The following is a 26626-nucleotide window of genomic DNA, read 5'->3' as shown; positions in this document are numbered from 1 at the left end:
AAAACGCATTTCTTGAGAGACCCTTTTTTTTCGTCCGCGAATATTAATTTTGGGGTAAAGGTCAGACGGCGAAGCAGAAAATCGTTCTTCTGTCCCTACATTCAACTTTCATTCGATTTTTGAAGCCATGTTTAAAAAAAAAAAGCAATATATTCTCCAGACACACATCCAGGCGGGTTTTAAATTGAATCTGCCTTTCAAACCAGCTGAATTAAAGCAAAGATATGGCCAAATAGAGCTAATTAAACTTGAAAAGCTGCATATCGCTGTGATTCAGGCTCTAATGAAATATTTATATTCTTTTCATCGCATGTTGAAATGTTTCTTTGTAAAGTAAATCCGCAGTCAAATTTGAGCATTGATGTACTGTATATATTCACTCATGCGAAGCCTTTGTTATGTGTAGATCTTATTAGGTTTTCATGTTTTTTTTCCACAAAATATCTAGTGTAGAGATGAAAGGGGAAATATTTTAGTAGGAAGATGTGGATTCTTATTGGCAGAAAATAGTAGCAGCAAATATATTTAAAATATATTTAAATATTGCTATATTTAAAATGACTTGATTCATTTTACAATAATACTGGCAATTTATAGTGCGAACAGTAGTGAAATCACAGGTGAAGGATTTCACAAGATGGTTCCTGCACTCAAACCAAAGGCCGGTCGTTCACATTATGTCCCGATGGCATTGACACTAAAGTCTGCCCAGTGGATCATACTCTGGTCAATGTAAAGACTCTTTAACTACGTATCTCAAACCTCCAGGTTGGTGGATATGTGCCAGTTTTTCACAGCAGAGAGCGCTGTGCCAGTACTTGTTTGCTTCAGCTGGCCCACTTCCAGCGCACGCTAACGAGAATATAGCTATTCTGTATGGCTGCAGAACTCCTCTTTCATCATAGACAACATCCCAGACAGCACAGGCTGTCACAGCTGAAGGGGGGATTTTTCTTTACAAATTGCGTCTGTATACCGGGAATGAAAAAGTCAATAGAAAATTCAGCACTGCTATGTTTGCACCTCTTTTAAAGGATAGCAGGCACTGACGGCCACGCTAACCTGCTTGACAAACTGTCATTTTAGCTGAGAATAAATGTGTGGGGAGAAGCTTAGTGCCTGATAGATGACGTGAACGGAGTGCATGAATCCTCCGGGGAATCTCTGGACTTCCTGCAGTGAGGGCTTTACATTGAGTCAGATTGTAAGAGGCTGCTTGAAGCCTGGAGTCAGACACACGAGCCACTGGAATAGTGATGCTACATTACTTTAGCCACACAGCACATTCATCACCCGGTGAAGGAAAAAAGGTTACCTTCTTAAAGGACAATAGCAAAGTGATGGTAAAAATAGAAAGACCATGGCAGCTACAAGATATTGATTATTTGTTCTTTCGTTCCATCTGTATCGTTGTCTACACTCTGAAAATTTGAGGTTCTTTTAGCCGGAGCTCCAGTGTGGTGGAGTTAGAGCGTATGGTGGCATCCGCAGGAGCTGAACCGTCTAACGCGGTGTCCCTGAAAAAGCCAACCCAGACCCGACTCTGAGATGTGAATGGGTTTAATTCGCAAATGTACCAGACAGACGCGACAACCTTGACTTTTATGTCATTCTAATAGCGCCAACCCACGTCTCTCAGCGTCGGGTATCGTTGTCCTGGTGTCATATTGCCGTCTCTTATTGCAGTTGCGACCCCAAACCCCCATTTTAGCCACATAGATAACAAATCAACCAGCATCAAGTCTGACTGTACAGATCCAATGAAAGCATGACTCAGCGACTTTGCTTAAACGTTATCACAGACAGCAGACGCAGCACAGCTGGAGGAGCTGTGTACACACATTACATAGACTTGAATTCCACCCTCACAAAGAGTGCAGAAATTCAGAGATAAACACGTGTACTGCAGGTAATGACTTGATAAGTATGGATCTACACTATTCAACCCAACATTAGAAGTGATTATAATCATTAACTCAGTCTAATCTTTCAGCTTCAGCGTGTATCTGAATGTTTACCCCTCTATTATAATACTTATAATCCATTCCCCTTTTCCCCAGAGCCCATATTGCTCGTATATTGTGTACATTTGAAGAATTGCAGTCCAGTTTCTGAGACTGGGCTCTGGGCTCTGCTCCGAGGGCCGCTGAAGCGGCACCTTCCTCCTGCTAATCCTCCCAAAATGCTGCCAGCAGTAGCAGCATTTGTGTTAAGGGGAGCAGACCTGCTGATTGTTCATAAAAACCATCGTCCTCGCAGCTACTGATCGTAGCGACGCCCTTAAGCAACTCTTCTGCACGTGTGCTTGTCTTGTCGTGCTGAGAGATCGCGGGCTGTTGTTGGGCTCCTTTTTACGGGCTTTATTCAGTGCTTCTTTTCTGCCCCATTAAGAAGTAAAACAATGTCTGGCTCGTTCTGTGGTGCTTTTGGTGCAGAGCAGCTGCTGTCTGAGGGTGAACTTGCAGGTAACGATCCCATCGACATTTATTTGAAACAGTTCCCGCCGCCCTTTGCTCCGGCCCACAACCTCGGCTTTCATGCGAAGGCATTTCAAAAGTGACCGCAGAAATCAGCGGAGACTTCCAAATGAGGCGGCGCGCCACTGTAGCGGTTCCCTTCTGTCAGCTGAGCGGCACAGCTCAATGCTGATTAATGAGCCGAGGTCAGGGACTCAACAGGAGTGAGCCGCCTTTATTTGCAGCACTGTGTGCTGCTGGGAATTTCTGAATGGAGGAGTCAGGGAAGGCAATCAGCGCTAATCACAGTGAAAGAGCAGACCTTTGATCTGTGCACCGCTTGCCTTTGCTCTTTGTTTGTCTCTCTGAGGAAACGTGCAAATCCAGCAGAGACTAGTTCTTCCATGCCTTCTTTTCAGGTTCTGGTTATCATTGTGGGTTTATAAATATGCAGCATCCAGTGTGGATACAGCAATTCTGTTAACTAGCTATAGCAACCAAGACTGATGAGTAATAGAGACATATAGAGCCTTTGTAATTATCTGAGGAAGAAATTAGTTACTGGGTCTGTTTAATAGATTAAAAATTGACTCCATTCTGTGGTGCTAAAAAGAAATTAAATTTAGGTTTGTTTGCTTGAGCACTCTTTTCTGTTTCATGAAATGTTTTACAAAAATGAGTAATAAAAGTTTGATTACTTTGCATGCAGACGGTAAAGGTCTTCTCTTTCTTTCACCTCCACCTGTGATTAGAAGCTACAACAAAGAGCAGAGGGAAAGCTCATTAACCTACAAAAACAAAGTTTTCCTCCCTTTTGTTAACAAACCTTTTTCTTCCAATTCTATTTCAGCACTCAGATTCACTTCACAGTGGCCATTGACTTCACTGCATCAAATGGTGAGTGTTTAGTCCTCCATCGCCCCATTTCTGCTTCCATTTGTGTGATGTATGACTGCAGCACTTTCTGTGAATGAATAAGAGTGTTAGAGTTTCCCCCCAGTGGACCTAAAAAGAAATAAATAAAAGAAAAAACTTTCTGATTTAATGGCCTGGGGTTTTTATTCTTGCTTTGAACATCAACATAATTCATTGCGATACCTGTTTGCATTTTGTTTTCTCTGAAGAACAGTGGATCTCGGGTAGATCCCTGTGGCACTCCTTTTTTGACAGTGACAGTCTACCATAATTACATCTCTTTGTATATAATTTACAGTTTTTCATGATATCTTGACTCAGAGCACTTGACAGTTTCATTGCGCTCTGACTCTTGTTAATGTCATTGTAATTACTAAATATAGATCTCTCAGAAAGAATAAATATGATTTACATACTTGATGCATCTGCTTTCAGAAATGTCAAACTGACTGACTTCTTTCTTTACTTGGCATTTTTAAGCAGCGATGACATCGTGACTGTTACTGATTCATGCCGTCTTGTCAACAAGGTCATTGAGCAATGGCAGCAACGACTCGCTAACTCTGTCTTTTCCTGTCTGGGAAGGAAATCCATCCCAGTCTACTTCTCTTCACTACATGAACCCCTATCAGATGAATGCCTACGCCATGGCCCTTAAGGCTGTCGGGGAGATTATCCAGGACTACGACAGCGACAAGATGTTCCCGGCTCTGGGATTTGGAGCTAAACTGCCCCCAGACGGTCGAGTCTCCCACGAGTTCCCCCTGGTGAGTAAATCATTGGGTTCATTCAAGCTGAAATGGGCTTATTTTTATTTTCCTCTTGTGTATGTAAAATAATTTAATATTGGAGAAGTTCCACTTGAAATTTGGATGAATCCATTTTACCACGGATGCTTGCACACCTTCGATTTTCATAATTGAAAACTATATTAATCTTTTACAGTGAAAATTAGCTCGCTATGGTCGAAGAACTTTCAAAACAATCGGGCATTTTTCAGCCCGCTAACGTGCGCTGGCTGCTGCCTAGTTAGGCCTAATGAGGAGATGGACCACACAGTAGCACATGCATTACTGCACATTCTCATTAGAAGTCGCAAATTGCAGTCCACCGCGCCGTTTACTTCAAGAATGCTGCAAGAGTAAGATGAATGTTCCGATTAACTGCGTTTTGTTTTTGTTGTGCTCAGAACGGCAACACTGAGAACCCGTACTGTAACGGCATGGAGGGCATCCTCGAAGCCTACCATCAAAGCCTTAAGACGGTTCAGCTGTATGGACCCACCAACTTCTCCCCTGTCGTCAATCACGTGGCGAGGTATGAGCGCAAATACCCACCGTCGCGGCGGGACGCACGTCTCCTGTGAGAGTCAATCTGCGGAAGGCTTACAGATGTAGAAATAAAAGCAGCAAGCGGTGGTTTCTCCGTGAGCGGGGCAGAACTAATGACGAGAGAAAAGCTGATCGGCTGCTGCTGTGAGCTGAACAGTCAGGAACACGCAGCACTGGTTACCTGATGTGGGGAGATTGGACGGAGGACAAATGGGCTTTATACTGGATGCAACACAACATGGTTTACTTCCTCAAAAGGACTCTGAGGTTAAAGAATTTCCTGAAATTGATCCTTTCAGGTTTTAAACATCGCTCTAACTTTAAAGTGTAAACTACATCACCTTCGACCGCTTATTTTTCCCTTTGGTAGACTTAAAAGACACTTAGTGAAAATAAGAGTGAGAAAATTCTCCTGCAGACGGCTTTGGTGTTCTAATGTGGTCGTTATCATTGAATAGTCTGAAAGCAGTCAAGGGCTTTATGCACTTTGTCATTCACATGAAGCGTTATGCAAATGTCTGCTATTATAAAGTCAATGTAGCTGTCAGTTTGCCATCCACCACAAACCTTATTTTTAATAGCAAATGCACTTGCAGCCACCCTGGTGAGCTGTGAGAGTTTAGTGATGCGCCGCAGATCCAGGAAGAACAGGAGGACGGAGCAGGAGGCATCAGTCAGGGGAGTCCACGGAATGGTGGAAGACAAAGTCAAACGTTACTAATGCGACTCAACAGACGCCCAACCTGCAGGAACTAATAATACTGAAACCAACTCCTGACAGCCTCATCAACCAAAAGGCTTAAATGCCTGTCATGTCTGTTGTGTTTATATCCAAAGGCTCTGCCAGTGAGGGTTAGCGCATCAGAAAATAGAGAACCACAAACCAGCAAAACTTGATCACTATGTCCTCCCCTGATGACTGGAGGTTAACGGCGCTGTTGTCAGGCTGTTTAATCTGCAGTCAGCCCTGGGGGGCACCCTCTTTGATTAAAATGTCAGCTCCTCACCGTTGCATGGCGCCAACCTTTGACCTCTCCTCGCCTCCCCCCGGTCACCTGACGTGTTTTTTGATCGGCTTTGGCAGATTTGGGTCCGGTCGGCCAAGCGCTCGGCGATCAATAACGTTGTGAAAGAATAAGACTGCGCCACTTGCATAAACAGTTTAATAAATAATTCATCGGTGGCAGGGAATGAAAGTAGGCCACTCTCTCTGTGTTGTCTCCGATGGGCTCCGTAATATTGTCTGCACAGACCTCTGAGATGTCAGGAGCTACAGTCGTCTGTGTCTTTCTCCTCTTCCTGCATCTATATTAAGCTTTTGTGACATACCAGCGGGGGGATAAAGTAACTTGGGCACCAGAGTTGTGTCCGGTTGCCTTCATCTTCAGTCTGATGATCTTATTGTTGCAGGTACGCGGCAGCAATGCAGGATGGCTCGCAGTACTTTGTCCTGCTCATCATCACTGATGGCGTCATATCAGACATGGCCCAGACTAAAGAGGCCATAGTTAATGTAAGTGCCCCGGCATTACCTGCAGGATCTTTCTCTCTCTCTCTCTCTCTCTCTCTTTGCTTTTAGCTGACTGTGGCACTTCTCTCTGACATTGTTACTTTAAGGGGATTCTGAGCCAGCGGCGCAGGTTTAGAGGATTTATAGAAAGTTTCTGCTCCACTTGGCTCAGCCCCTCTGCTCGGACATCTGTTTGTCCAATATTTTTCACGTCACAACCCTCAGGAGGCTCGTAGTTGCAGCTGAGATCCCATCTTAATGTCAACACGGTGATTTTTAGCAGAGGGGAGCCTTTCATCCAGCCCAGGATTTCAGACACTTTTAAAATGATAATATGTTGTTCAGTCATTATATTTGTGCTCCATACTCATCTTGTGATTTTGAGAGCGACCGTGTTTTTAGGTGCCCGTGATGTCCGTCACTGACCCCCAGCAGACTGGGTTTAAAGGGAATTTGCGACTGTTAATCAAACCATTTGAACAGCCACACCTTCCTTTTAAGATCTTGTCTGCTGCTCTGCACTGTTGGACTGTTCCGCCACCACCTCTCCAATACCTGGTTCACGCTGTGCTGACTTATCATCCAGCGATAAGTCGTACTGAAGGAGTTGCCTTTTTTCCTCCTTCCGTGTTGCCTCATTTGAGATATCCTGCTCAGAGTGTCATCAACTGTTATATTGGCTTTTCTGGTGTCCTTGTTTACGAACATCACATTAGCACTCTGTGAATAATGCCTTCTCTTATCAAACTGGACGGCCTCTGGGGCTGAACCAATTGATGCTGTTTTTTTAAGCTCCTAATTTCATTTCTGGGTTATAAATTACAATCTCTCTGGACTGGTTGTCCATAATATAAGTTGATTTGTGCTCAGGTATTAGATTATATCTCTGCTCATCAAATTGCACGTTCTTTAACTTCAAAAGCCCATGAATATTTCAAGAGACACTTAAAAATTACATGAGGCAAGCTTCATCCATCCATTCTGAGTCAACAAAATCAAAGTTTCACTTGTCTGACAAACTTGTGCAACTTACAAATGAACTGAATGCACCCTGATGCCGAAAACATCATGATTTGAACATCCTAAAGCACAAACACTGCGGCGACCATGTTCCCACCCATGTTAGAAGATTAGAGTATTAGAGCTGCTGTAAAAATAGTGCAGCCACACTTGACTTTAGCCCCAGGATGCATTTATTATAAGTCCATGACCAAATGAGTAAACACACATATTTTTACAAGCACTGATTTTTTTTTTTGTAGTAATCTCGCTGAACTGTTATAAGATTGGATTTAAAAGCAGCTGAAGTTTTGTTTTAACATTGAAAAAACATCCATAAACAGTGCTTCTTTACTTCATGTACTTTTAAAATCAATTTATTTTTATTTTTTTGTTATATAGCCCCCGTTTATCCAAGGCGCACAGTTCATGTCCTTGTTCTGATCCATCAATGTCACCTCCAGGTAAAGAAATGTATAATCGATGGAACCTGTCAGGGTACCGGAGCGGGTTGTGTGTGTTCAGATCGATGGACGGACACAGATCCCCCGAGTGACTTTACAGTCCAGTCAAAGTAACAAATGTTGTAGCCTGAATAATTCAGGCCTGATCTGCAGCATGGGCTGGCCTGTTGAGAAAACACCACCCACGGATATGATTTTAGAGCGGGAGGTCATGATCCATGATGGAGGGACGACTGAAAAAAGAGAGATGATGGATAATGAGAAAGAACCTCTTTTCAGGTCTTGAGCGTGCTGGCGGAGGTGTCTGAGGGACGCCTCCCCTGGTGGAGTATTTCCAGGAAAAATGACTCGTTTTTACTTCTGTAATTGTGCACTTTCCTCCCACACCAGGACCGTGGTTTCCAAGAAATCCAAACACTTTCAGACTGTTGGGATGACCAACTATTAATGCTTCATTAACAGCATTGGTTATGTTTGGATTTCAGTTACATCTACAGAGGGTTGAATTCCTTTGCACACAGTAACTGTATTTCAGAGATTCCAGCTGAAGACATTATTAAATGATAAAGAGAGGTTCGAGCGGGCAGGAGGGCCTCATCAGACATTGTGAATAAAGATTCTAGTCCAGACTTTTCCAGGATAAATCATTGATGTTTGAAGAAGCTGTCACATATATATAAATATATATAAACTAAAGACTGTTTGAAATTGTACCTGAAGCCTCTGTCATCTCTGGAGATTAACTCGGATTTCACAGGGATGCAGAATATTCCACTGTGGCAAAAAAAAACCCATATGTAATTTGTAGTTTTGATTCGTTTCAGTCTGCGTTCAGCCTCTGACTGTTTCTTTCTGTCCACGACAGGCAGCTAAACTCCCCATGTCCATCATCATTGTTGGAGTCGGCCAGGCTGAGTTTGACGGTGAGAACAGGAAACAATTTTAGGAAACGATCGTCATTCGCTAAAGCTTTTCTTCTGTATTCAGTTTTATTCAAAGTTACTGGCAATCATCACATAGAATAGCGGCTGTTTGCAATTAAGACTTTGAAAGCTTGTTTATGTGAGACTATTCTTCTTCTTTTCATAGCCATGGTTGAGCTTGATGGAGACGACATTAGAATTTCATCTCGGGGAAAGATGGCAGAGAGAGACATCGTGCAGGTGCGTTTTGGATCTTTGTGCCTCCTGGTTGTATATTACTACAAAAGACTGACGATCATTCTGATGTTGTTCAATTTTGCCCAACGTTTAAAAGCTTGTAAGTCTTGTAAGTAAAGACTTTGGTCCTGCGCCAGACAAACATTTCCACAGCTCTGGAACATCAGTAGCTGCACTGAACACACAAAAAGGGCCTAGTGCTATTTTTTTGTACAATATTTCAATGCAACAATGAAAAAGAAATTTAACTCTTGCATCCCTCTGTTTTTAGATTCTAAATATTGTTTAATTAAGCGTTCTATCGTTAGCTGCTGTCAAAAAAATGAGTTACAACATTATGAGTTAACCTTGGACCGGGATGTGACCCTCAACTGTTCGGCAGAAGGTGGTGAGTTTCTCTCCTGAAGAGTTTTTTTCTCTTTCACAACAGTTTGTCCCGTTCAGGGACTACATGGATCGAACAGGAAACCACGTGCTGAGCATGGCGCGACTGGCTAAAGACGTCCTGGCAGAGATCCCCGACCAGCTGATCTCTTATATGAAGAGCCGAGGCATTAAACCAAACCCAGTCCCGGCAGCCTACGCCACTGGCACCCAACCTCCAACCAACCCCGTCTGAGCGCCACCGGTGACAGATTCCAGATGTGTGGCAACCCTTTAAAGGCCCTTTCATAAAAATGAATCCCACTAAGAGTAACAGTGCTGAGACTCCATGCTGTTTTTGGAGAGGCTGCAGTTCCAGGAGTCGCTCTGAGGGAGGACGAGCGCGCTGAGAGGTGTGAAAGGGACGTTTAGATGTTTGCTGTCAAACCTCCTGTCAAAAATGGTGATGTAATGGATAGCGAGTGAACCTGTAGAAAGAGCCCACTTGAAGGCATAAATATATTAGAATGTGCCGGTGTGTATCATGTTTGTGATACCGTTTGGAATCAATGTGTCGACTAGAAAATTTTGTGTTTTATTTATTTGCTTATTGCAGCAGACTCATTCATTCCTTTGGGTTTTTTTTTTTGAGGGATTGAAGTCTCGTTTCTTCCGGTAGTTTTCCATCCTATATTTTAGGATCATCGCAATAAACTAGGGCCCATTTGTATTTTGACGAGGACTGTAATATACAAGCATGTGACAAAACAGAATAAGATCTTTATGGACAATTTTCTCCGACGGGTGATTTTGGATCACAGTTATTATACAAGTCAGCATATTGATCATCCAGCACCATCTGTCACAGGTATTTCTTATATTTATATGAACAGAATGCACTACTGACTGTCCAAATATAAAGCACAAGAAGTGGTAATAAGCTAAACCTGTCGGCTAAAGCAGTGAAACCGAGGGAGAGGACGCCACCGTTTACGACTTGATATTTTGGATGACAGAGGAACGAATGTTTGTAGCAAAATACAGATATCATGACATTAATTCAGAGCTGTCTGGCTAAAACTGTAGGGTGTTTACACACATAGAATATTAATTCATCTGCAGCATGTTTGCTACTTTCGGCTCTACTGTTGCCACAGATGCTCCTCGGGTCCCCGATTCTTGTCTTTTTGCATTAAGCTTCATGTTTATTGACTGGAATGTTGCTCTGTGTTGCGTAAGGCAGATGTCCCCCCCCCCCCATCAGAATGAGAACAATCAATTACAGTGAGAATGTTAGATAAAAAAGGAGGGGAATGTTTTGGGGGTGTTTTTAATTCAGAAATGGCAACAGTAGCTGGAACGGAACACTCACTTTCTGGTCCATTCAGTCTTTTGTGCATGCGTTTCGCTGACTGACGTTTCACATCCTGTTGCATGTGCAGAGACACAAGTTCAGAACCCAACTAAGTTAAAAATGTGACATTTTGATTTTTACATTTTACTGAGGCCCCCCGTTTAAATGTGGCCCCGTTGTTTACACTCCGATCTACCTAACCAATGGCCATTATTGCAAACAGCATCCATCCACCTTCAATCCAAACGTGCCTATTATATGGAAACATATCCTGAATCAGTTACCCAGGTGTTACCCTGCCAGCAGCAACAGCAGCAGCAGCGGCGGCGGTGGCGGCGGCTCCCAAAGGCTCTCAAAATGTACCGCGTCGACAGAAACGCTAGCGGGGATCAAACCGTGGTGATTAGGACCCTCGCAGCTGCTGAGGCGCCGTCTCCCCCAGCTGCCGGGCACTCCTCATGAAGCGCTACCTGTGTCTCTGAGCCCTGGTGTACAATAACCCGTTTACACTTCAGCTTTGGCTGCACGCGTCGCCTCGTGCAGAAAGTAAACGATCACGGTTCAATTTGGGTTTGAAAGGCGGTTCAGATCTCGTGTTGGGGACTGACGGCGTCCCGCTGGGTTGGTGGACGACACTGGAGAGCTGACGTTTACAGAGATTTGTAAAAATGAAACCCTCATTTCTCAGTTTTCTACAGAGTTTGTGTGATTTATGTAAGGACACGAGCCGCCGATTCCAACAGTTTTAGCATCAAATCTCTTCTTTTATTTATATGTTTATTTTCTCAACAGTGATGACGTTTAACCCTTTTTTGATAGAATCTGTTCAATCTGCAACCACTTGGCCAAATACTCAAGGTATACTATTACAACACACACACACACACACACACACACACACACACACACACACACACACACAATACGAGAATACCTCTATGGAAAGCCATTCAAACCAAAAAAGAAAGTAATATAGATTTAATATATATATATCATAAGCTAGATGTTAGTTATAAGAGATTTCTTGTTTACTTAATGTAAAAAGTAAATTATGTTTTTGTTTGTTTTAAAATTCTACTTCAAATCACATGGTTATTATGACTCATATCAACTAATTTTCCATGTTAGCTCAACTAGAATAACAAATCAGGATCAAATTATTTTTATGGCTTCACTGAAATGAAAACAATCCAAATCTTATTATTTATTCATCCACAACAAAAATAACATTAAGACACGAGCACCAAATCGTGAATTATGCAATTGAATACGATCAAATATATTTTCCAGGCATTATTTTGTTCATGTTGGCTTTGACTACCCCCTCATTCTGAATTGTGTTGAAGCTGAATTCTGGTTATGTACATAAGCCCTGCATTGAGAACAAAAAAAAACAGAAAAGAAAAAAAACTTGGTGCCAAAATGTGTTCAGTTGTTGAACTTGGTCTCTAGACGACGTGCATGTTTGTGCCCAAACGGCCAAATGTTTGGTTGTCAGCTCTCGTTTAGTTCGTTAGTGCATCTGCCACGTTGCTTCATCTGTTCCTTCGAATGTTGTTTGGAGAAACCGCGGCCACCTTTAGCATGTTGCACCTCTGGGTTCCTTCCATCCTGGTCCTATGAGATACTGTGTGGGTTCTTCTTGCCACTCCTGTTTTTAATCCCAGGTTGTTTACATACCTCTCTTGGTCTCCGACTTGCATGCTGAACAATTTCCAAACCAGGAGGTAGACACGATGTTGTCGTCATACTGTGGTTTGTGAATTGCTTTGTAATGGATTGCCTTAACTCAAGATTAATAAAATATTGACAACTTTGGCAGGATCCAAGATGTTCTTTGTCTTGTTCTCTGTGTGAGTTTGCACAAATGTTGCTGACAATTCAAATCAGTTTAAAGTGAGCATTGTCAACTATAGACCCACAACAAGACCTCTCGGAACAATAATCCTTACAGCAGGCAGTGCCCAGCATGAAGCTACTAAATGGGAGCACAGGGGTTCACTGTTTGCACTGTTGAGAGGAGCCAAAAATGAGGGTATGTTAAATATTAAAAACCTAATTCAATATTAACACCACCGAATCTGTTTATCTGGGGCTGTTTTTTAATGATGTAATGGTTAAGCTGAGTGTAGGGAAGCTCGCATGTTTAATTCAAACTGTGACAGCGCGAATAGTGATTTCACAATGCTGGTTTCAGAGATGAAAGCCTCTCCTGACTCATGAAATATAGCCTTATTTTTCTGCATCTCTTTGTTGCTGCAATGAGCAAAAGAGTTGGGTAATAATTCAGGACAGCCACAGTGCATCACTCTGAGCAGAGACCGTGCACATCTTCCCTCTCCAAACCTATTTTGCGCTCCCAATGAAACGCGCTCCGCACTAATCTACACATCCACCTGGGGAGAGGAAGACAGCAGCTGGAGCCACAAATTACCAGCCTAAGATACAGCCAGCAACTCTCTTGTCCACCCTCTCACTGCTTAAACAATGTAACCCCCCCCCCCCCCAGCTGTCAGCAGGAACTAAATCAAACACTAATGACATAGAATTTCATCCTTGTTATAGATGAGTCTTTTTTTTTTTTTAAATACACAGAATTATACATGTTTGGATAGTTTGGAGCATAGCATAGCATCACACGGCACAGCACAGGATTGTAGAGCAGAGCGGAGCTAGCCTGAACATCATTTATTCAGTCATTTATTCAGTGCAGCTACGAGCAGATAAATCAGATGAAAAACTGATCCTGTTTGGGGGATGCTTTGTGTGTGTGCGTGTGTGTGTGTGTGTGTGTGTGTGTGTGTGTGTGTACGTGCGTATGTGTGTGATAGTTAATTCGTTTTTTAAAGTTAGATTTAGATCAAAATATCAAATGTAGGGGCTGTAATGTGTAGATATAAAGCTTGTCAATCTGTTGTATTGATGTTCTACATCTTCTGTACTTCTGAAGAATAAACCTTGAACAGGTAAACAGTGTCATTTCTGAACATTAATCATGAGTCAGAGAACGCAGCGGAGTGTCAGCGCTTCAATATTAGGCTGGAAAACAATCAGGTCTCTTCCAGCTAAACACAATTTTAAATCAGTTCCCGGGTTCTCTGGTGCGCAGGGGTGGGGGGCTGGATTCCATCTGATGCCGAGCACAGAAACTTTCACTTTTTTTCTGGATTAAAATTGAGACTGATTAGCTTCCTTTTCATAGCAGGAGTCAGCAGGAGGGTTGGATTAGGCAGCCCCCTCCCACAGCTCCCGCTGCACCTCTCCACTGTGACCTTTCTCCTCATCTGATCAAAATCAGCTCACCTTGGGGCTACCGAGGTGGTCTCGGGAGCAGAAACATGCTCGCCACTGTGATTCACTGTCTGCTCTTCTACTGGCTATAAATCATCATTAGGCCACCAATAAAGCGTGATATTAGAGGAATGAGAGACTTTCCAGTGTGCAATAAAACCACACTGGAGCTGCGGGTGGACTGCTGTTACCGCCTATATGAGATGATGTCTTGGACATTTGTCACTTGGGAAAGCTGCTCAAACACACACACACACACACACACACACACACACAGAGTGATGAATCATATCAATTACACTGGCTTCATTCACAACAAAAACCACAAGCACGCCACATTTGTTAGCCTGTTAGCCTGTTAGCGCACACTGGAGGAGTGTGGCTTACAGCAGCCGGAGCTACACACTGTGTACTTTTTAAGGATGAAGACGAGCATCAAAGATTAAACAAAACCTAGTGGCAGCATTAATAACCCGTAAACACGGCGGAGACGAGCTGAGAACACAGGCTTATGTTAGCGCTAATGCGCCGAATGAGATTACAGTCAGGTAGAGAGAGCTGCTGGAACTCCTCACACCGTCATAAATCCTGTTGTAGTGGAGACTCAGCAGCACCAAAAATTGAAAATGCCAGAGATATTTTAGGGGTTTGATTTGATTCCTCACGAGCGCAACTTACAGGTGTTTAAAATGTAAATAAGCGAATATGGACAAACTAGAACAAATGCAGACATTGCTGCTGGTGAACTGGAGCGGCCACCGTCGGAACGCTTTCAGAACTTGTCAGAAAGAGGGGGAGAAAATGCTTTGCTTGAACCGACACATAATTAGTATGCAATAGTTTGCACAACTGAGTAAACAAAACACTTTCTCCCCCATTTTAATGCATTTTTAATGAATATATTCATGTGAAGGGGAAAAAACGTTTGCATAGCATAAGACAAGCTGCAAAGAGTTAGAACTGTCTGTGAGAAGGCTGATTGCCTGCATTGATTAACTGTGCTCATCGGCATCAGTGTGTTAAGGAACCCTGAGGGTGGCGACTCGGGGACAAAATGGAGTTTTCCAGAAGTATTTCCAGTGTTCCCCTTTAGTACTTGAACTAGAATTCCAGTTCGACGTGGCATAGCAGCATTTTAGCATTAATCCAACTGATTCAAAAAACCAGAAAGGCCTTATCTCGGTCCTGTCTGTGCTGCTGTCAAGTTCCTGACAGGCCCGAAAGATGAGCGAATACCTTTGTACTCTGGTGCTGGTGCTGCCAAGCGCATGAAGAAACCAAATTTCCTCTGTGCCATTTTAGAAGGAAAGTAAAAAGTGAGCACAAGGACAGGTGTCACCAGGCCTTGGTGCAGAAAAGATTGATTTATGGAGAGTAGGTTTGGTGCTATGCGTGATAATAATACTCTATCTGGGGGGTAAAGATGGGACAGGTTCAAGAGAAGACCCGGTGAAGAGGGGACGAGGGAGAGCGGCGGCCTTAAAGAAAAAAGGAAAAAAGCTGCAGGCTGGAGAGAGGACAGGAGAGCATGCACGGAAGGAATGAGGAGCAAAGGAGATTAAAGGGAGCAGAGAGGACGGAGAAAGAGCGAAGAGAAGAGAACTCCCCCCCGTGGAGTTAAAGAAAGAGTGGCGGACGATGAGGACAGGAAGGAATCTCTGGAGAGGTTGGGTCTCTGGGTGATGAATGTGTTTGACTAAAATGTGCGCTGCTGTCCTTCCTCATGACGCTCACCAGCTTTTTACATGCAGGAAGTCTGAGTCAGTACTGGCAAATCCATTAAGCGTTAACATCACCAGTTCAGAGAAATCCCCAGATTACCAAAAAATAACAGGTGGGGGGCAGAAATCACTCAGACATTCATTGTCTTTGAAAGCCGCGGCTGCGGGGCTGCTTCTCAATGAACTGCACCTCTCAGAGATTTTACCTTTCTCCCCAAATCCATTTGAGATGCTTGATGGTGCGTCAGCATCTCCTCCCTTGTTCCCCCTCCCCGCTCACACACAAGTACGTCTGCAGGAGTGTGTGTGTGTGTGTGTGTGCCTGCACAGAGGCGACAGAAATGGCTGCAAAAATGATAAGAGCCTCTGCTGCTGGTGCTGCTGTGTGGGTGTGATGCGGCTCCGCTTCATCGTTCCAACTCTGACAGTTGGAAGGACCGTTGCGGAGCACAGAAGCCAGCGGTTTCCCACTCTCTATTCCTGCTCTTCAGATGTCACCTTCAGGGAGTTCTGTACATTTACCTGTCACCCACGCAGACCCACTGGAAAGGTGGCTTAAGAGGCGCCAGACTCAGCATTTTGAGACATTAAAGTGGAAGCGGGATGAGGAATAAGGTTTTTCTCGGAGGTCTAAGTTGAAAAGGCGGCTGCGGCGAGCCCAGAGAGCTGCCATGCTGACGGGTTCGGTTTAACGTTGTCACCCTCTGCTGCACAGCGGAGCAGTCAAAGTGCGACGCTCCACTGGGCTGAGGACTCACTTTGCATCATGAAGGCCAAGCAGCAGGGAAGCATCTCATTTCTGTGGCTGCAATCATTCAAACACCAAACAAACAGGTTAGACGCTCAAATACAACACGCAGGGAGGCAGTTACCACCATTACAGCCGGGAACCGAACGGCCCGGGAGCCGGGGGGACTCTGGTTTGAGTCCGAAAGGTAGGGAAAAATATGGAAAATGGGCTGTTGGCAGGGGGCCTATTTGAAGCACTGCCGAGATGCCCTTGAGCAAGGTAGAGAAACCCCAAACGCTCAAAGCGCCTGTCCAGTACAGATTACTGGCTCTGACCCCCCTCATGCATGTGCATACGTAATAAGCAGAGTGTTTCTCCTTCAGGGATTAATAAAAGATGCCTCTTCCTCCTGGGGGGGGGAGGGTCCTAGAACTGGATTACCATCAATCAGTTCCTGGACAGTCTGTTGTGTGATGTGACGATACACGATGATTGGATTCAAGTCAGGGGAAGAGGAGGGAGAATCAATAGCATCGATGCCTCTATCATCCATGGGGGTGGAGGGGGACCTGCTCACACCCTCCACCCTCATGAGGTCAGACATCATAAAGTTAAAGGGACCCAAGACCCACTGCTCCAGCATCTGGTCTGAGAGTGGGCCGGTTGATCTGGTCCCAGCACCTCACAGTAGTCTGGTTTGTTGCCCTTCAACAGTCCCCCCCCCCCACAATCATTATTCCTAAATGGATATCCTGAGAGACTGGCCTGGAATAACACTGATGATTGTGTTGCCTTTAATTCTTCAAACACCTCATTTATGTTTCTATCATTTAGAAACAAACCAACAAACGATTCCCACTGCCCTGCCGACACGCCTCACCCTCCGGCTCGGTTACCAGCACAATTACTTCAACAGCATCTTAATGCTCATTGATTTTTCGGCATTACAATGATGGTGGGTGAGACCCTCTAAAGGAATTAAATCTTCCCTTAACTGGTAACTGCACAGGGTCACGGTGCTCAGGGTGCCTCCTCGTGCAATGAGTGGAGCTGCTCGCTTGATAGATCTGACGGGTGTGTGTGTTCCTAGGTAATCTTTTGGAGTACTCCACCCCCAGCAGATCCCCAGCACTGATCTGCTGTCAGTCTTAATCCCTGGTATCCGTCCCTCCACATGCAGCATCACATCATGCAGGAGGAGGTCATCGTCCTTGTGTGCAGGAGAGAAGCCTGTTGGCAGCGCCTCAATCCGACAGCCCACTGGTGGGGGCTCGGGGCATCAGCGGGAGGCGCCAGCTTTGTGAACTTCACACAGAGACTACATCTCACAGGGGCACTTCTCCAGAGCGCGGCCTAATGAGACGTGCCAGGAACGGCCGTTTGTTTACAGCTACCACATGACGCTGAAGGCGCTTGTGGGGAGCAGAGGGCATGCTGTGCAGCAGGGAATGAATGAATACGTCTTTGGAGAGCCCTCAGTGAGGATTTGTGTTCATTTTCATGAGGGTGATGGTCATTGAGGTTCCGATGCATCTCACTTTTCTGGCACCCTAAACCAGAAATCTGAACGCAGAAACTAAATGAAGCAGAAAGTTGTGGCATTTTGAAGTTAGCGAACTACTGCCACCTAGGGGAGAATAGTGGTGTTGCAGCAACCGACTTAAAATCCCCTCATGCTTCACACACACCAACAATTTATTAAGGAAAGGGTCCATATTTATAAACAGACTCCTTATTGAACATAAAGGTAAAATTATTTGCATTATGGTCTGGACTAAAATCCCCCCCCCCAAATACATATACATAATAGCTGAATATCAAAATACTCCAAAAGCCGAACAAAAGGTGCAAATGCCAGCTACAAAAAAAAGCACATAGGTTCAGAAAAGCCAGATGATTGATGAATGTATAAATACAGTTTAGAGAAATTACACTTAGTGAAAAACAAGGTGAAGGTTGAACGATACTCCTGCTTCAGGATCTAGTACAAGAACACTTAGAATCACCCTTTACTTTTTTAACCCACCAGCACAAAGTGGAGGCACAAGGAAAGAAAACCACAGCTAAAGATGGTTTAACTGAAGCGGGTCATCATGTTAAGCCCGTGATCTCGTCATCACCCCGGGACTAAGGAGAGACCCGCTGGACAAGATGCAGCTGCAGGAAGCTGCACGGTTTCAGGTCCTCCTCGGCGAAGGGCAGGTCGTTCAAGATGCTGTTTTCGATCTCCTCCACATACTCCTGCCGCAGCACTCTCAGGGAGCGTTCCGAATTCCAGGATTCATTAGCAGCTCCTCTGTTATTCCGATGGCGTCCATTGTGCTGACTAATGTTATTGTCATTTGACACGATGTCATCATCTCCATCGATTCTGCATCCGCTCTGCTGACTCGTGCCATCGCCGCCCGACAGCGATGGGTCGTTTTGAGCATTTCCACGTCGACTTTGCCGACTTCTGTGATAAACTGTTGTGTCCTTGATTGCCGGATTGACGTCTGTTTGAAAATGCCTCGTGTTCCCGGGAGGTTTAAAACCGGCGTCGGCGTTCGTCACGACCTGGGCTGGAATAAAGTTGCTCTGCGTGAGCTCACCGAGCGGCACAGACTCTTCCACTATGGCAGAGACCGTTTTTACAATACTGAGGTTCCACGTGTCTCCAGCTTGCTGTCTGCGTGATTCAGGGACAAGGTCCATGCTTTGGTCAATGAGGATACAGGTGGACACCGTTTCATTACTTTCCGTGTCCATTTCTTCATCTGACACTTCCGGCTCCATGGACGCTGCCTTGGAGGCTTCTTCACATGAACTGACTGATTCTTTTGCAGGAGACTCAAATATCACCCCTCTGGGAGTAACCGGGTCAATATGTCTGATGCGGGCCTGATGGGTGCAGGTCGATGAGCCCGACTCTCTCAGCATGTATTGTTGGACTGACTCGGGGACAGAGACAGCACGGCGCTTCTTGGTTGGCACTAAGGCAGAGAGGCTTCCAGGAATGTGATTCCCTACAATGGGTACAACAGCGGTGGGTTGCAGCGCAGAGACAAAGTCCTCTAACTCCTGGTAAGACGAGTGATCAGAGTAAGGCACCACGTAAATGTTAGGATGAAAGGAGACCAGGGGCCTGCTGGTGGGCAGGATGGCCAAAGTAGGTTCTTCTGTGTTCCACTGGTGAAACCTAGCAGCACGGATCTCAGACTGCTCCACAACGCGGATACGACCTGCGCCTGGCTCAGTGGTGAAGACATTAGGCAGCCCAAGGGCTTTGAGGGTCTCCATCCTGCCCTCGCTCACCTCGATCCAGGTTTTAAACTCCATGGCCAGATCCACCAGCAGGGTCTCCTTACCCAGAGCGTACAGGCCTGTAAGGTGCCGGGGTTAGTGTGGGATTAAACCTTGTGATTAATCTGATTAAAATAGTATCGTTTGACAGCTCTAATAATACCTATGACAACACAGTGAGTTGGGTGCCCGCGGATAATCTCTTTGATTTGTTGAGTGGCGCGCTGCCTGGTGGGAATGGTGCGGTTGGGATCACAGTTGGTGTTGTCCAGGTACAGGACATCTATCGTGATGTTTGTCCTCAGGCACGGCTCACGCAACATAGAGGGAGTATACCTGAAGTCACCTGCAAAAAGACAAGCTTGAGACGTAGAAAAGGCAGGAGATAAAGTTTTGGCTGAGCATTCAAATACAGACCGGTGTAGAGAATAGAGCCAAAGTAGCCTTGAAAGAGAAACATGACCGACCCTGGACAGTGGTTGGCATCAATCAGGGTCACCGTCATTGTCTCCTTGCCAATGTCATCCAGAGGCAGCATATATGGCTCATCCAGCTCTAAGGGATGGATCCACTGTTCTTTCACCTGAGCAGAAACACAAATGAGCAACAGAAGCAGCGGCAGGAATGAAAAAGCAAAGATTCAAATCTCACAATGCAAATGTAGTTATACCTAATGTGTTCATAATATTAAGCTGTTTAAAGATGAATGTTTGAACACATGCATGGATTTGTTAATGGACATAAATGACTTGACCCTACAACTAAACTCTCTTTACTATCCAATATCATCAGGCAAACAAAGACCAACCACATGTCCACACAACTCACATTTGTACATGATTTTGCTGCAAAACAAAGATGCAGACGTGGGTGGTGGTTTATTCTTTCTATCTGCTGGTCATCCACAGCAGCCGTATCACTGCTGAAACCCAATCCAGTCTTCCTAGTGCTCACCATTCAGGACAATTAGGGCGAAAGTGCAGGGACTTTAATTGATCGTATTAATTACAGCTGTCATTCCCTAGACTAAAATCTATAAAGTTAAAGATTCCCTGTAGGTGTGGGCAGTAGTTGCACAGATCAGCATGTCTTTGTTGCGACAGCAGGAGGTTCATTGCAGCACACAGGCAGAAATGATGTAAATGGAGGTAAACAATGCACCTCAGCCCACCGGTTTGTATTCAGGGGTGTTAAATGAGAATCATCTCACCTTCAGTCTGAGCCGGAGAAGGGTGGCAGTGGTGGGGGAGCAGTAGATGGGCCGGTGGCTCCAGGTGGAGGTCAGCCCCTGCGTGTGGTCGCTGTGCATGTGGGAGAGGAAGAATAACCGTGTTTCCGGACACTTGCGTACATACCAGAAGTCTACGGCCAGCGGGGTTCGAGGGATGACCTTCCCATTGACTGACATGATGTCTTGTTTTGCCTCGATGGTCCACAACCTCTCCTCCTCACAACGTCTCTTCAGCCTTTATAACCGTTTCTGTGGCACAAATTGGGGGGAATGTGGTTAGATAAGGTTATCAATCGAATAAACGCCGTAGTTGGTATTGCCCAAAAGTATTTGCTCCGTGTTTCTTTACGTGGCCAGATTTGTCTGCCACATTACGCACTTATGTCGCCACGAACATTATTTATCTTGTGCGTCTGCAGAACCGCCATTTCTATTTACAATTTTTACTGGCTTCTTCTTTGGACGGTCAACTTGAACTCTGTGGGAACATTGTCGCCCCCGACCGCCCTATTATGTGAACGTCTTTATATTCCTTTTTAACGACATTTCGGGGGTTTTGAACCTAGGTATTTACAAAATTTCCTGGATGTTTTTTTTTTTTTTTTTAGAAAACTTCTTTACAACATGTCATTTCACTTCATCCCGTTAATTCTAAATTGTTTCAGAAGTATGCTCGTGATTTACAACAACTGCATCTTCTTCTCTTTGGTTTCTCGGAGTATAATTTCGCTGCACTGCCATCTAGTGGCCAAACAGCATATTCATGCGAAAAGGTGGACGCTAATTAACCACAAGCTTACGCATTTAAAATGAATAAAACAAGAAACTCTAACAAAACGAAATTACACACATTTTCCCCATTTTTGCCAGCATAACGTAATACTTTCTTGAATAACAACAACAAGAAGAACAATTTGCAATTAAAGAGTGACATAAAAGATATCTACAAACACCTGCACTCATTTCAAGGAAAAGACATGTTTCGCCTTGCACTATTTATCTCAAAATAACGAGACTAACCATAGATGGATTACATTTTGATTTGCCTTATTTTTTCTGCCACAGACCTAGAAAATCATAAAATTCTAGACTCAACCTACAGGTAATGTCAGACTCAAGGCTCTAAGGTTGTTAGGGTCCAGGGTTCCGGATTGTTTTTTCCTGCAGGGGGCGTGGTAGAGCCATGCTCCTGTCACAGACCCCAGTCTGTCTGTAATCTAGCCGACTATTTAAGGACTGGACTCCTGCCTACCAGTGTCGAGTGTATTTTGGTGTTTTTGATTACTTTGGGGTGTTGGTATTTTTGGAATTTTCTCGTGTATTTTGTATCTTGTGTATGGTACGTTTCCCTGCCCGTTCGAGGTGTCCAAGGTTTGAACTTGTGCTTCCCAGTTTTTGTGTTTGTTGAATTAAACCTGGTTTTGGACTTTTCACCATTTAATGTAGTCAGTATATATTTTCATCAGTTGACTCGTTTAGTTTGGATCTCTCCAGAAGGTGGCGCTAAAAGAGCAGAAACAGGCTGAACGCTTTTATGACCGACCAACAAAAGGTATTTATTCAAAGGTTCCACATGTCAAGAAGATTTAATTAATCAATAGGAAACAATCTTTTAATTGGACTATTTTAATAACTATAACAACAAATAAGTGTTATGACATTTCTACACTATCTGACAGTGAAATTACGTATAGGTAACAATATTTTTATATGTAAATAAAATAATAATTACAGTCAAATCAAAAAGCCATTCAGTTGGGTTAGGCTACTAAATAAGGATGTTGCTATGGTGACAGCTCCCTTTGTAGACCCAGTCCCCCAATTGCTTGTGTGCGGTTCACTTTTCAGGATTATACCTGGGGTGGCTGCACAGGCACATTAATCAAACCCTGCTTTGCAGATAATTTGGACATCAACACACACGCATACACAATAAGGAGACTGTAGGAAGTGCACTGGTAGGTGGATTAATCAATGGAAGGCCTTGTTACTGCTCACTCCCTGTGCAGTTGGATAAGTTACACAGCTGGTTGCTCTTTTGCCTACTGTTCGCTGCACAATGTGCACGGCCTCATACAGGCAGGGAACAAAGCAACATGATGTTATTCACACTTCCTCCATCATATATTTCATTTCCTTCTTAATACAGTACATAAATTGTGAACGTGGCACATCATCCATGCAAGCTTCACTTTTCTGCTACTTTCCAGAATAATATGTATGAAGGGACAATGAGAAGAATCTAAACAGCATGCAGCAGGCCAAAGGTTACTGAGGTCAAGAGGATGAGTGGTTTCCTTCTCTCTGCACAACAGAGAGAAGGAAACATGCTGTCAGACAGCAGCTTTGGCGCCACAGAAGCAGATGGTTGCGCAGCCTGCCATCAGCTGCAGCCGTTATTAAAAGTTATCCTGTAACCCCCTGTTTACCTTTCCAGTGTGCTCTACGTGCCGTCATCGCTTTTTTTCTTTACTCAATCTCATGAGCGCTGTGGAAATATTTACCTTGATTTCAGATTACTTTTACTTCCTTAAGTACTCTTATCCTTATCTTATTATCCTGTCTGCATTATATCATCTTTAAGTAAGTTGTGGTGGTTATAAAGTGGCTTCATTGCCTCCATTCCTCTGAGTCAACACATTTGCTCTGTCAGTGGAGGTGGCAGTTTATATTCCCTCTGGGATGTTGCCCTCTTGCTCTACACACTCTCCTGCAGAGATGTTTATTGGCATGTGTGAGAATTTGAAGATGTCCCTTGGGATAAGTGAATGCTAAAATGAGCTGGTGAGAAGTCGCGACTCTCGTCTTCCTCACCAGTATCGCTGCATCGCGTCAGTGTCTTCCCCCCCCCCCCCGGTGCACTTTCACGTGTTTTTCTTTTGATCTCACTGTTCATTACAATTCAGCAGTTCAGCGCAAACATTGACAGCAAACATTGACAGCAAACTGTTTGATTGTCTGTTTCTAATTTTAACTCAGAGGTGCTGGAGCAACTATTTGCAAGCGGGCTTCGGGTCACGATGTACCGCAACATGCCCTGAGTATGAGGCGTATGATTACCTGCACACACACACACACACGCACACATACACACACGCACAGACGCGCGCACACACACACACACACACACACACACACACACACACGCACACACACACACACACACATACTCACTTGTGAGTTGATTAGCTGATTAAATTTCTTGGAGTGGTCTGAGTATTATAGCACCCAGTCAGCCTGCTCCCCCCCCTCCCTCCCTCCCAGAGCAGGCTGCATTACGCATAGGAATATGCTGACAGCTTTCTGTCATGGCAACAGCAAAGACTGAGGAATTAAAGGGTCTAATTGTCTTCCTGGGTGGCTTCAAATGTGAGGTGCGAATTCCTCTTCATATCACCGGGGGGGGGGGGGGGGGGGGGGGGGGGGGGGGGGGGGGGGTGATCCTCCAGCCTTCAAATTACTTTATTGGGCTAAACAAGACTGTAGAGCCAGATTCGTCAAACCTGTGGGTGGAAACTGAAGAAGCCAATTAATGATGTTTGTTTTTGAGTTAAAACAGAGACACTGTTGCATGGGAGCGGCTAAAACAACAGTACAGCTCTAATAAACACACTGTATTGATTTTTGTATGATGTTGTGTTTAAAACGCCATTTCTCGTGACCGCCAGCGTAACCATCCCTGCGGCGCTTTCAGGTTTGATGAGAGGGCTGTTTCTGTTTGCTACGTGTGGAGCTCTTGTTGTCCGTCTCCACTGGCCTGGTGTCAACATCCAGATGTGAATGCTTGCTGCTGTCCCCTGTGGAATATTAACAAGTTTATATGCGGTACACATGTATGTGCCATCAGACTTTAGGCTGCTTTCATATCTGTGCAAAGACCAAATGATGATCAGAACACCTTTTTTTCTTCAGTGTTTTCTTTCTGCAAAGCTTCAAACCACTGATTACCTTAGTACTGATCCCCAGGGTCTGTACAGTGTGTGAAAAAGAAAACTGGTGTTTAAACCTCTGCCTCTCACCTTCAGTGTCTTGAATAAACACACACGGACAGGTACGCTAAACCATAATAAAAGACACGGTGAATAATTGATGGTAAAGGCCCCAGAGAAACTGTGCGCAAGGATGCAATATGACTCGTTGCTTCCACGCATGACAAAGTATCCCTGTGATGTGGTGTTCAAGACTCGTGTTTACTGCAGAGCAACCGCTCGATCATTTCCCGACACCACTACTGCACTTGTGAGGCTACGAGCAGCTGTAGCTGCTGCCCTGCACACTAGTCTCATCATTACTCACTCACCACAGGGAATAGGCTATTGGTTGTGCATGTGTTGGTCTGTGTGTGTAGAGGGGTGTCCTTGTAACTGCTACAAACACATCCCCACAAGTTCAAAAGGACTATTTGAGGGTTAAGACTTTGTTCCATGGTTGAGGTTACAAGTGGGTTTAGGTCAGGTTTTGGGGTTAGTTGGGGTGGTTAAGAGCTGGGTAAGGGATTATATCTATGAATGTCCTCACAAAGATAGAAATATGAGGATGTTCCTGTGTGTGTGTGTGTGTGTGTGTGTGTGTGTGTGTGTGTGTGTGTGTGTGTGTGAGCAACTGTCTTTTGTGGTGCCTCGTCAGTTGGTGGACAACTGATTCTGACACATTAAGTCAAATTTTCCTGCTACCTGTACCACACACACACACACACACACACACACAGGGAAGTGAACAGGAGGTGGATTAATCGATGGATGGTCTTGTTACTGCTCACCTCTTGTGCAGAGAGATAAGTCACACGGCTGGTTGCTCTTTAGATGCACACGCATGACCTCATGAACTAGCATGTATTGAATTTTACAATAGGATTGGGTGGGAAAGGTCATTTTAGTTGTACGATTATACCTGTTCCATCCCATATTTTTCACGACAGATGTGAAATTACCACAGTAAATGGATGCACGGCGTCATCAATGAATGCTCATCCTCTACAGAAGGATCACATTTCTGCTTTGCTCCGACATTATGTGAATGGAGGAAGAGAGCAAAGAGGAGGCTGAGGAGTCTTTCCTGTCATGTTGTTGGGCAGAGAGAAGGAGAGGTGCTGTCAGACGGCACCAATGGTGCTACAGGGGCAGATGGCTGCACAGCCTGTGATCAGCCACCTTTGGACCGTGCTCACGGTGCCATATTCCCCTTAGCTCCACACCTTTCCTGCAGCCATTCCAGTCTTTGTGGATATTACCTAATCTTAATTTATTCATTTCCTGTAAGAGGACTAACCACAGCCATCTCCCTACTAACCCACTGTTCTCCAACTCAAGATATTAATAATTTACCGATTTTCACTCAACAGGGAGACCTGAGGTTTACTCACAAGCTCAGCAGGTAGCTTAAAATGTTTTTGGTGTTTCTTTAAAGTGTTCCTGCCTGTCGGCAACAGCTCATCATTATCAGTAATCCCCACCTCTGGAGTACCTCTAAACATGGATTAGCAGTAAATTTGAATGGCAGCGGCGCAGAGCGGCTGCAACATGATCAATACATTGTCTCTGCGGCAATCATTTACAGAGTCGCATATTAGGGGTGAAATAAAGCCCCACGTCAGCAAGTTTAGACTCCTGTTGGCCAAATCCATGAAACAATCGATGCACGGCGGGAAACCTGCAGGATTAGACGTCTTAATATTCGCTGTAACTAAAGATAGATGAGGAAAATCTGATTTAAAGTTTGTTACTGTCAGGAAAGTGTGTTTTAATATGGATGTTAAAGGCTTCAGATGTTGTGACGATTACAAGTTCATGACTCGATTGCATGCACGCCACTGTTGTCAA

The 26626-nt window shown here is 44.5% G+C and overlaps 2 protein-coding genes across 8 annotated transcripts in view; one reads left to right on the top strand and one right to left on the bottom strand.

The window, feature by feature from the left end:
• cpne5a (copine Va) overlaps positions 1-12382 on the top strand; it is a 53595-nt gene extending 41213 nt beyond the window's left edge. For both annotated transcript variants that reach the window (XM_029834226.1, XM_029834225.1), the window contains 7 exons: positions 3307-3353; positions 3957-4138; positions 4561-4688; positions 6113-6215; positions 8541-8598; positions 8765-8838; positions 9266-12382. In XM_029834226.1, the coding sequence (XP_029690086.1) occupies positions 3307-3353; positions 3957-4138; positions 4561-4688; positions 6113-6215; positions 8541-8598; positions 8765-8838; positions 9266-9454 (781 nt within the window). In that variant the 3' untranslated portion in view covers positions 9455-12382. The remainder of the gene's footprint in view (positions 1-3306; positions 3354-3956; positions 4139-4560; positions 4689-6112; positions 6216-8540; positions 8599-8764; positions 8839-9265) is intronic.
• A 5586-nt stretch (positions 12383-17968) lies between these two features.
• Positions 17969-21297, bottom strand: dclre1b (DNA cross-link repair 1B). Of its 6 annotated transcripts, XM_029834045.1 has the most exons (6): positions 21187-21295; positions 20983-21056; positions 20787-20877; positions 19994-20159; positions 19740-19922; positions 17969-19656 (listed from the first exon to the last, which is right to left on the bottom strand). In XM_029834045.1, exons 4-6 carry the CDS (start codon positions 20112-20114, stop codon positions 18422-18424), a joined length of 1539 nt encoding a protein of 512 aa, XP_029689905.1. In that variant the 5' UTR covers positions 20115-20159; positions 20787-20877; positions 20983-21056; positions 21187-21295; the 3' UTR covers positions 17969-18421. The 6 variants fall into 6 exon arrangements, with proteins under 6 accessions (XP_029689905.1, XP_029689906.1, XP_029689907.1 ...); XM_029834046.1 differs by having other exon boundaries at positions 19740-19937; positions 20044-20159; positions 20983-21297; XM_029834047.1 differs by having other exon boundaries at positions 20044-20159; positions 20983-21296.
• Positions 21298-26626: the final 5329 nt, after the last annotated feature.

This window comes from Takifugu rubripes, chromosome 3, assembly GCF_901000725.2.
Source record: "Takifugu rubripes chromosome 3, fTakRub1.2, whole genome shotgun sequence".
In the NCBI taxonomy this organism is placed as follows: domain Eukaryota; kingdom Metazoa; phylum Chordata; class Actinopteri; order Tetraodontiformes; family Tetraodontidae; genus Takifugu; species Takifugu rubripes.
This window is presented reverse-complemented; position numbering and strand designations above follow the sequence as displayed.

What these genes read in the sequence shown, in the direction of transcription:
- dclre1b (XM_029834043.1), bottom strand. Translation starts at nt 20,984, where the DNA reads ATGTCAGTCAATGGGAAGGTCATCCCTCGAACCCCGCTGGCCGTAGAC. An exon ending in TTCTCCGGCTCAGACTGAAG is followed by an intron (nt 20,160 to 20,786) that starts GTGAGATGATTC and finishes GTTTCTGCTCAG; the next exon opens with GTGAAAGAACAGTGGATCCA. An exon ending in AACTCACTGTGTTGTCATAG is followed by an intron (nt 19,657 to 19,739) that starts GTATTATTAGAG and finishes GGCACCTTACAG; the next exon opens with GCCTGTACGCTCTGGGTAAG.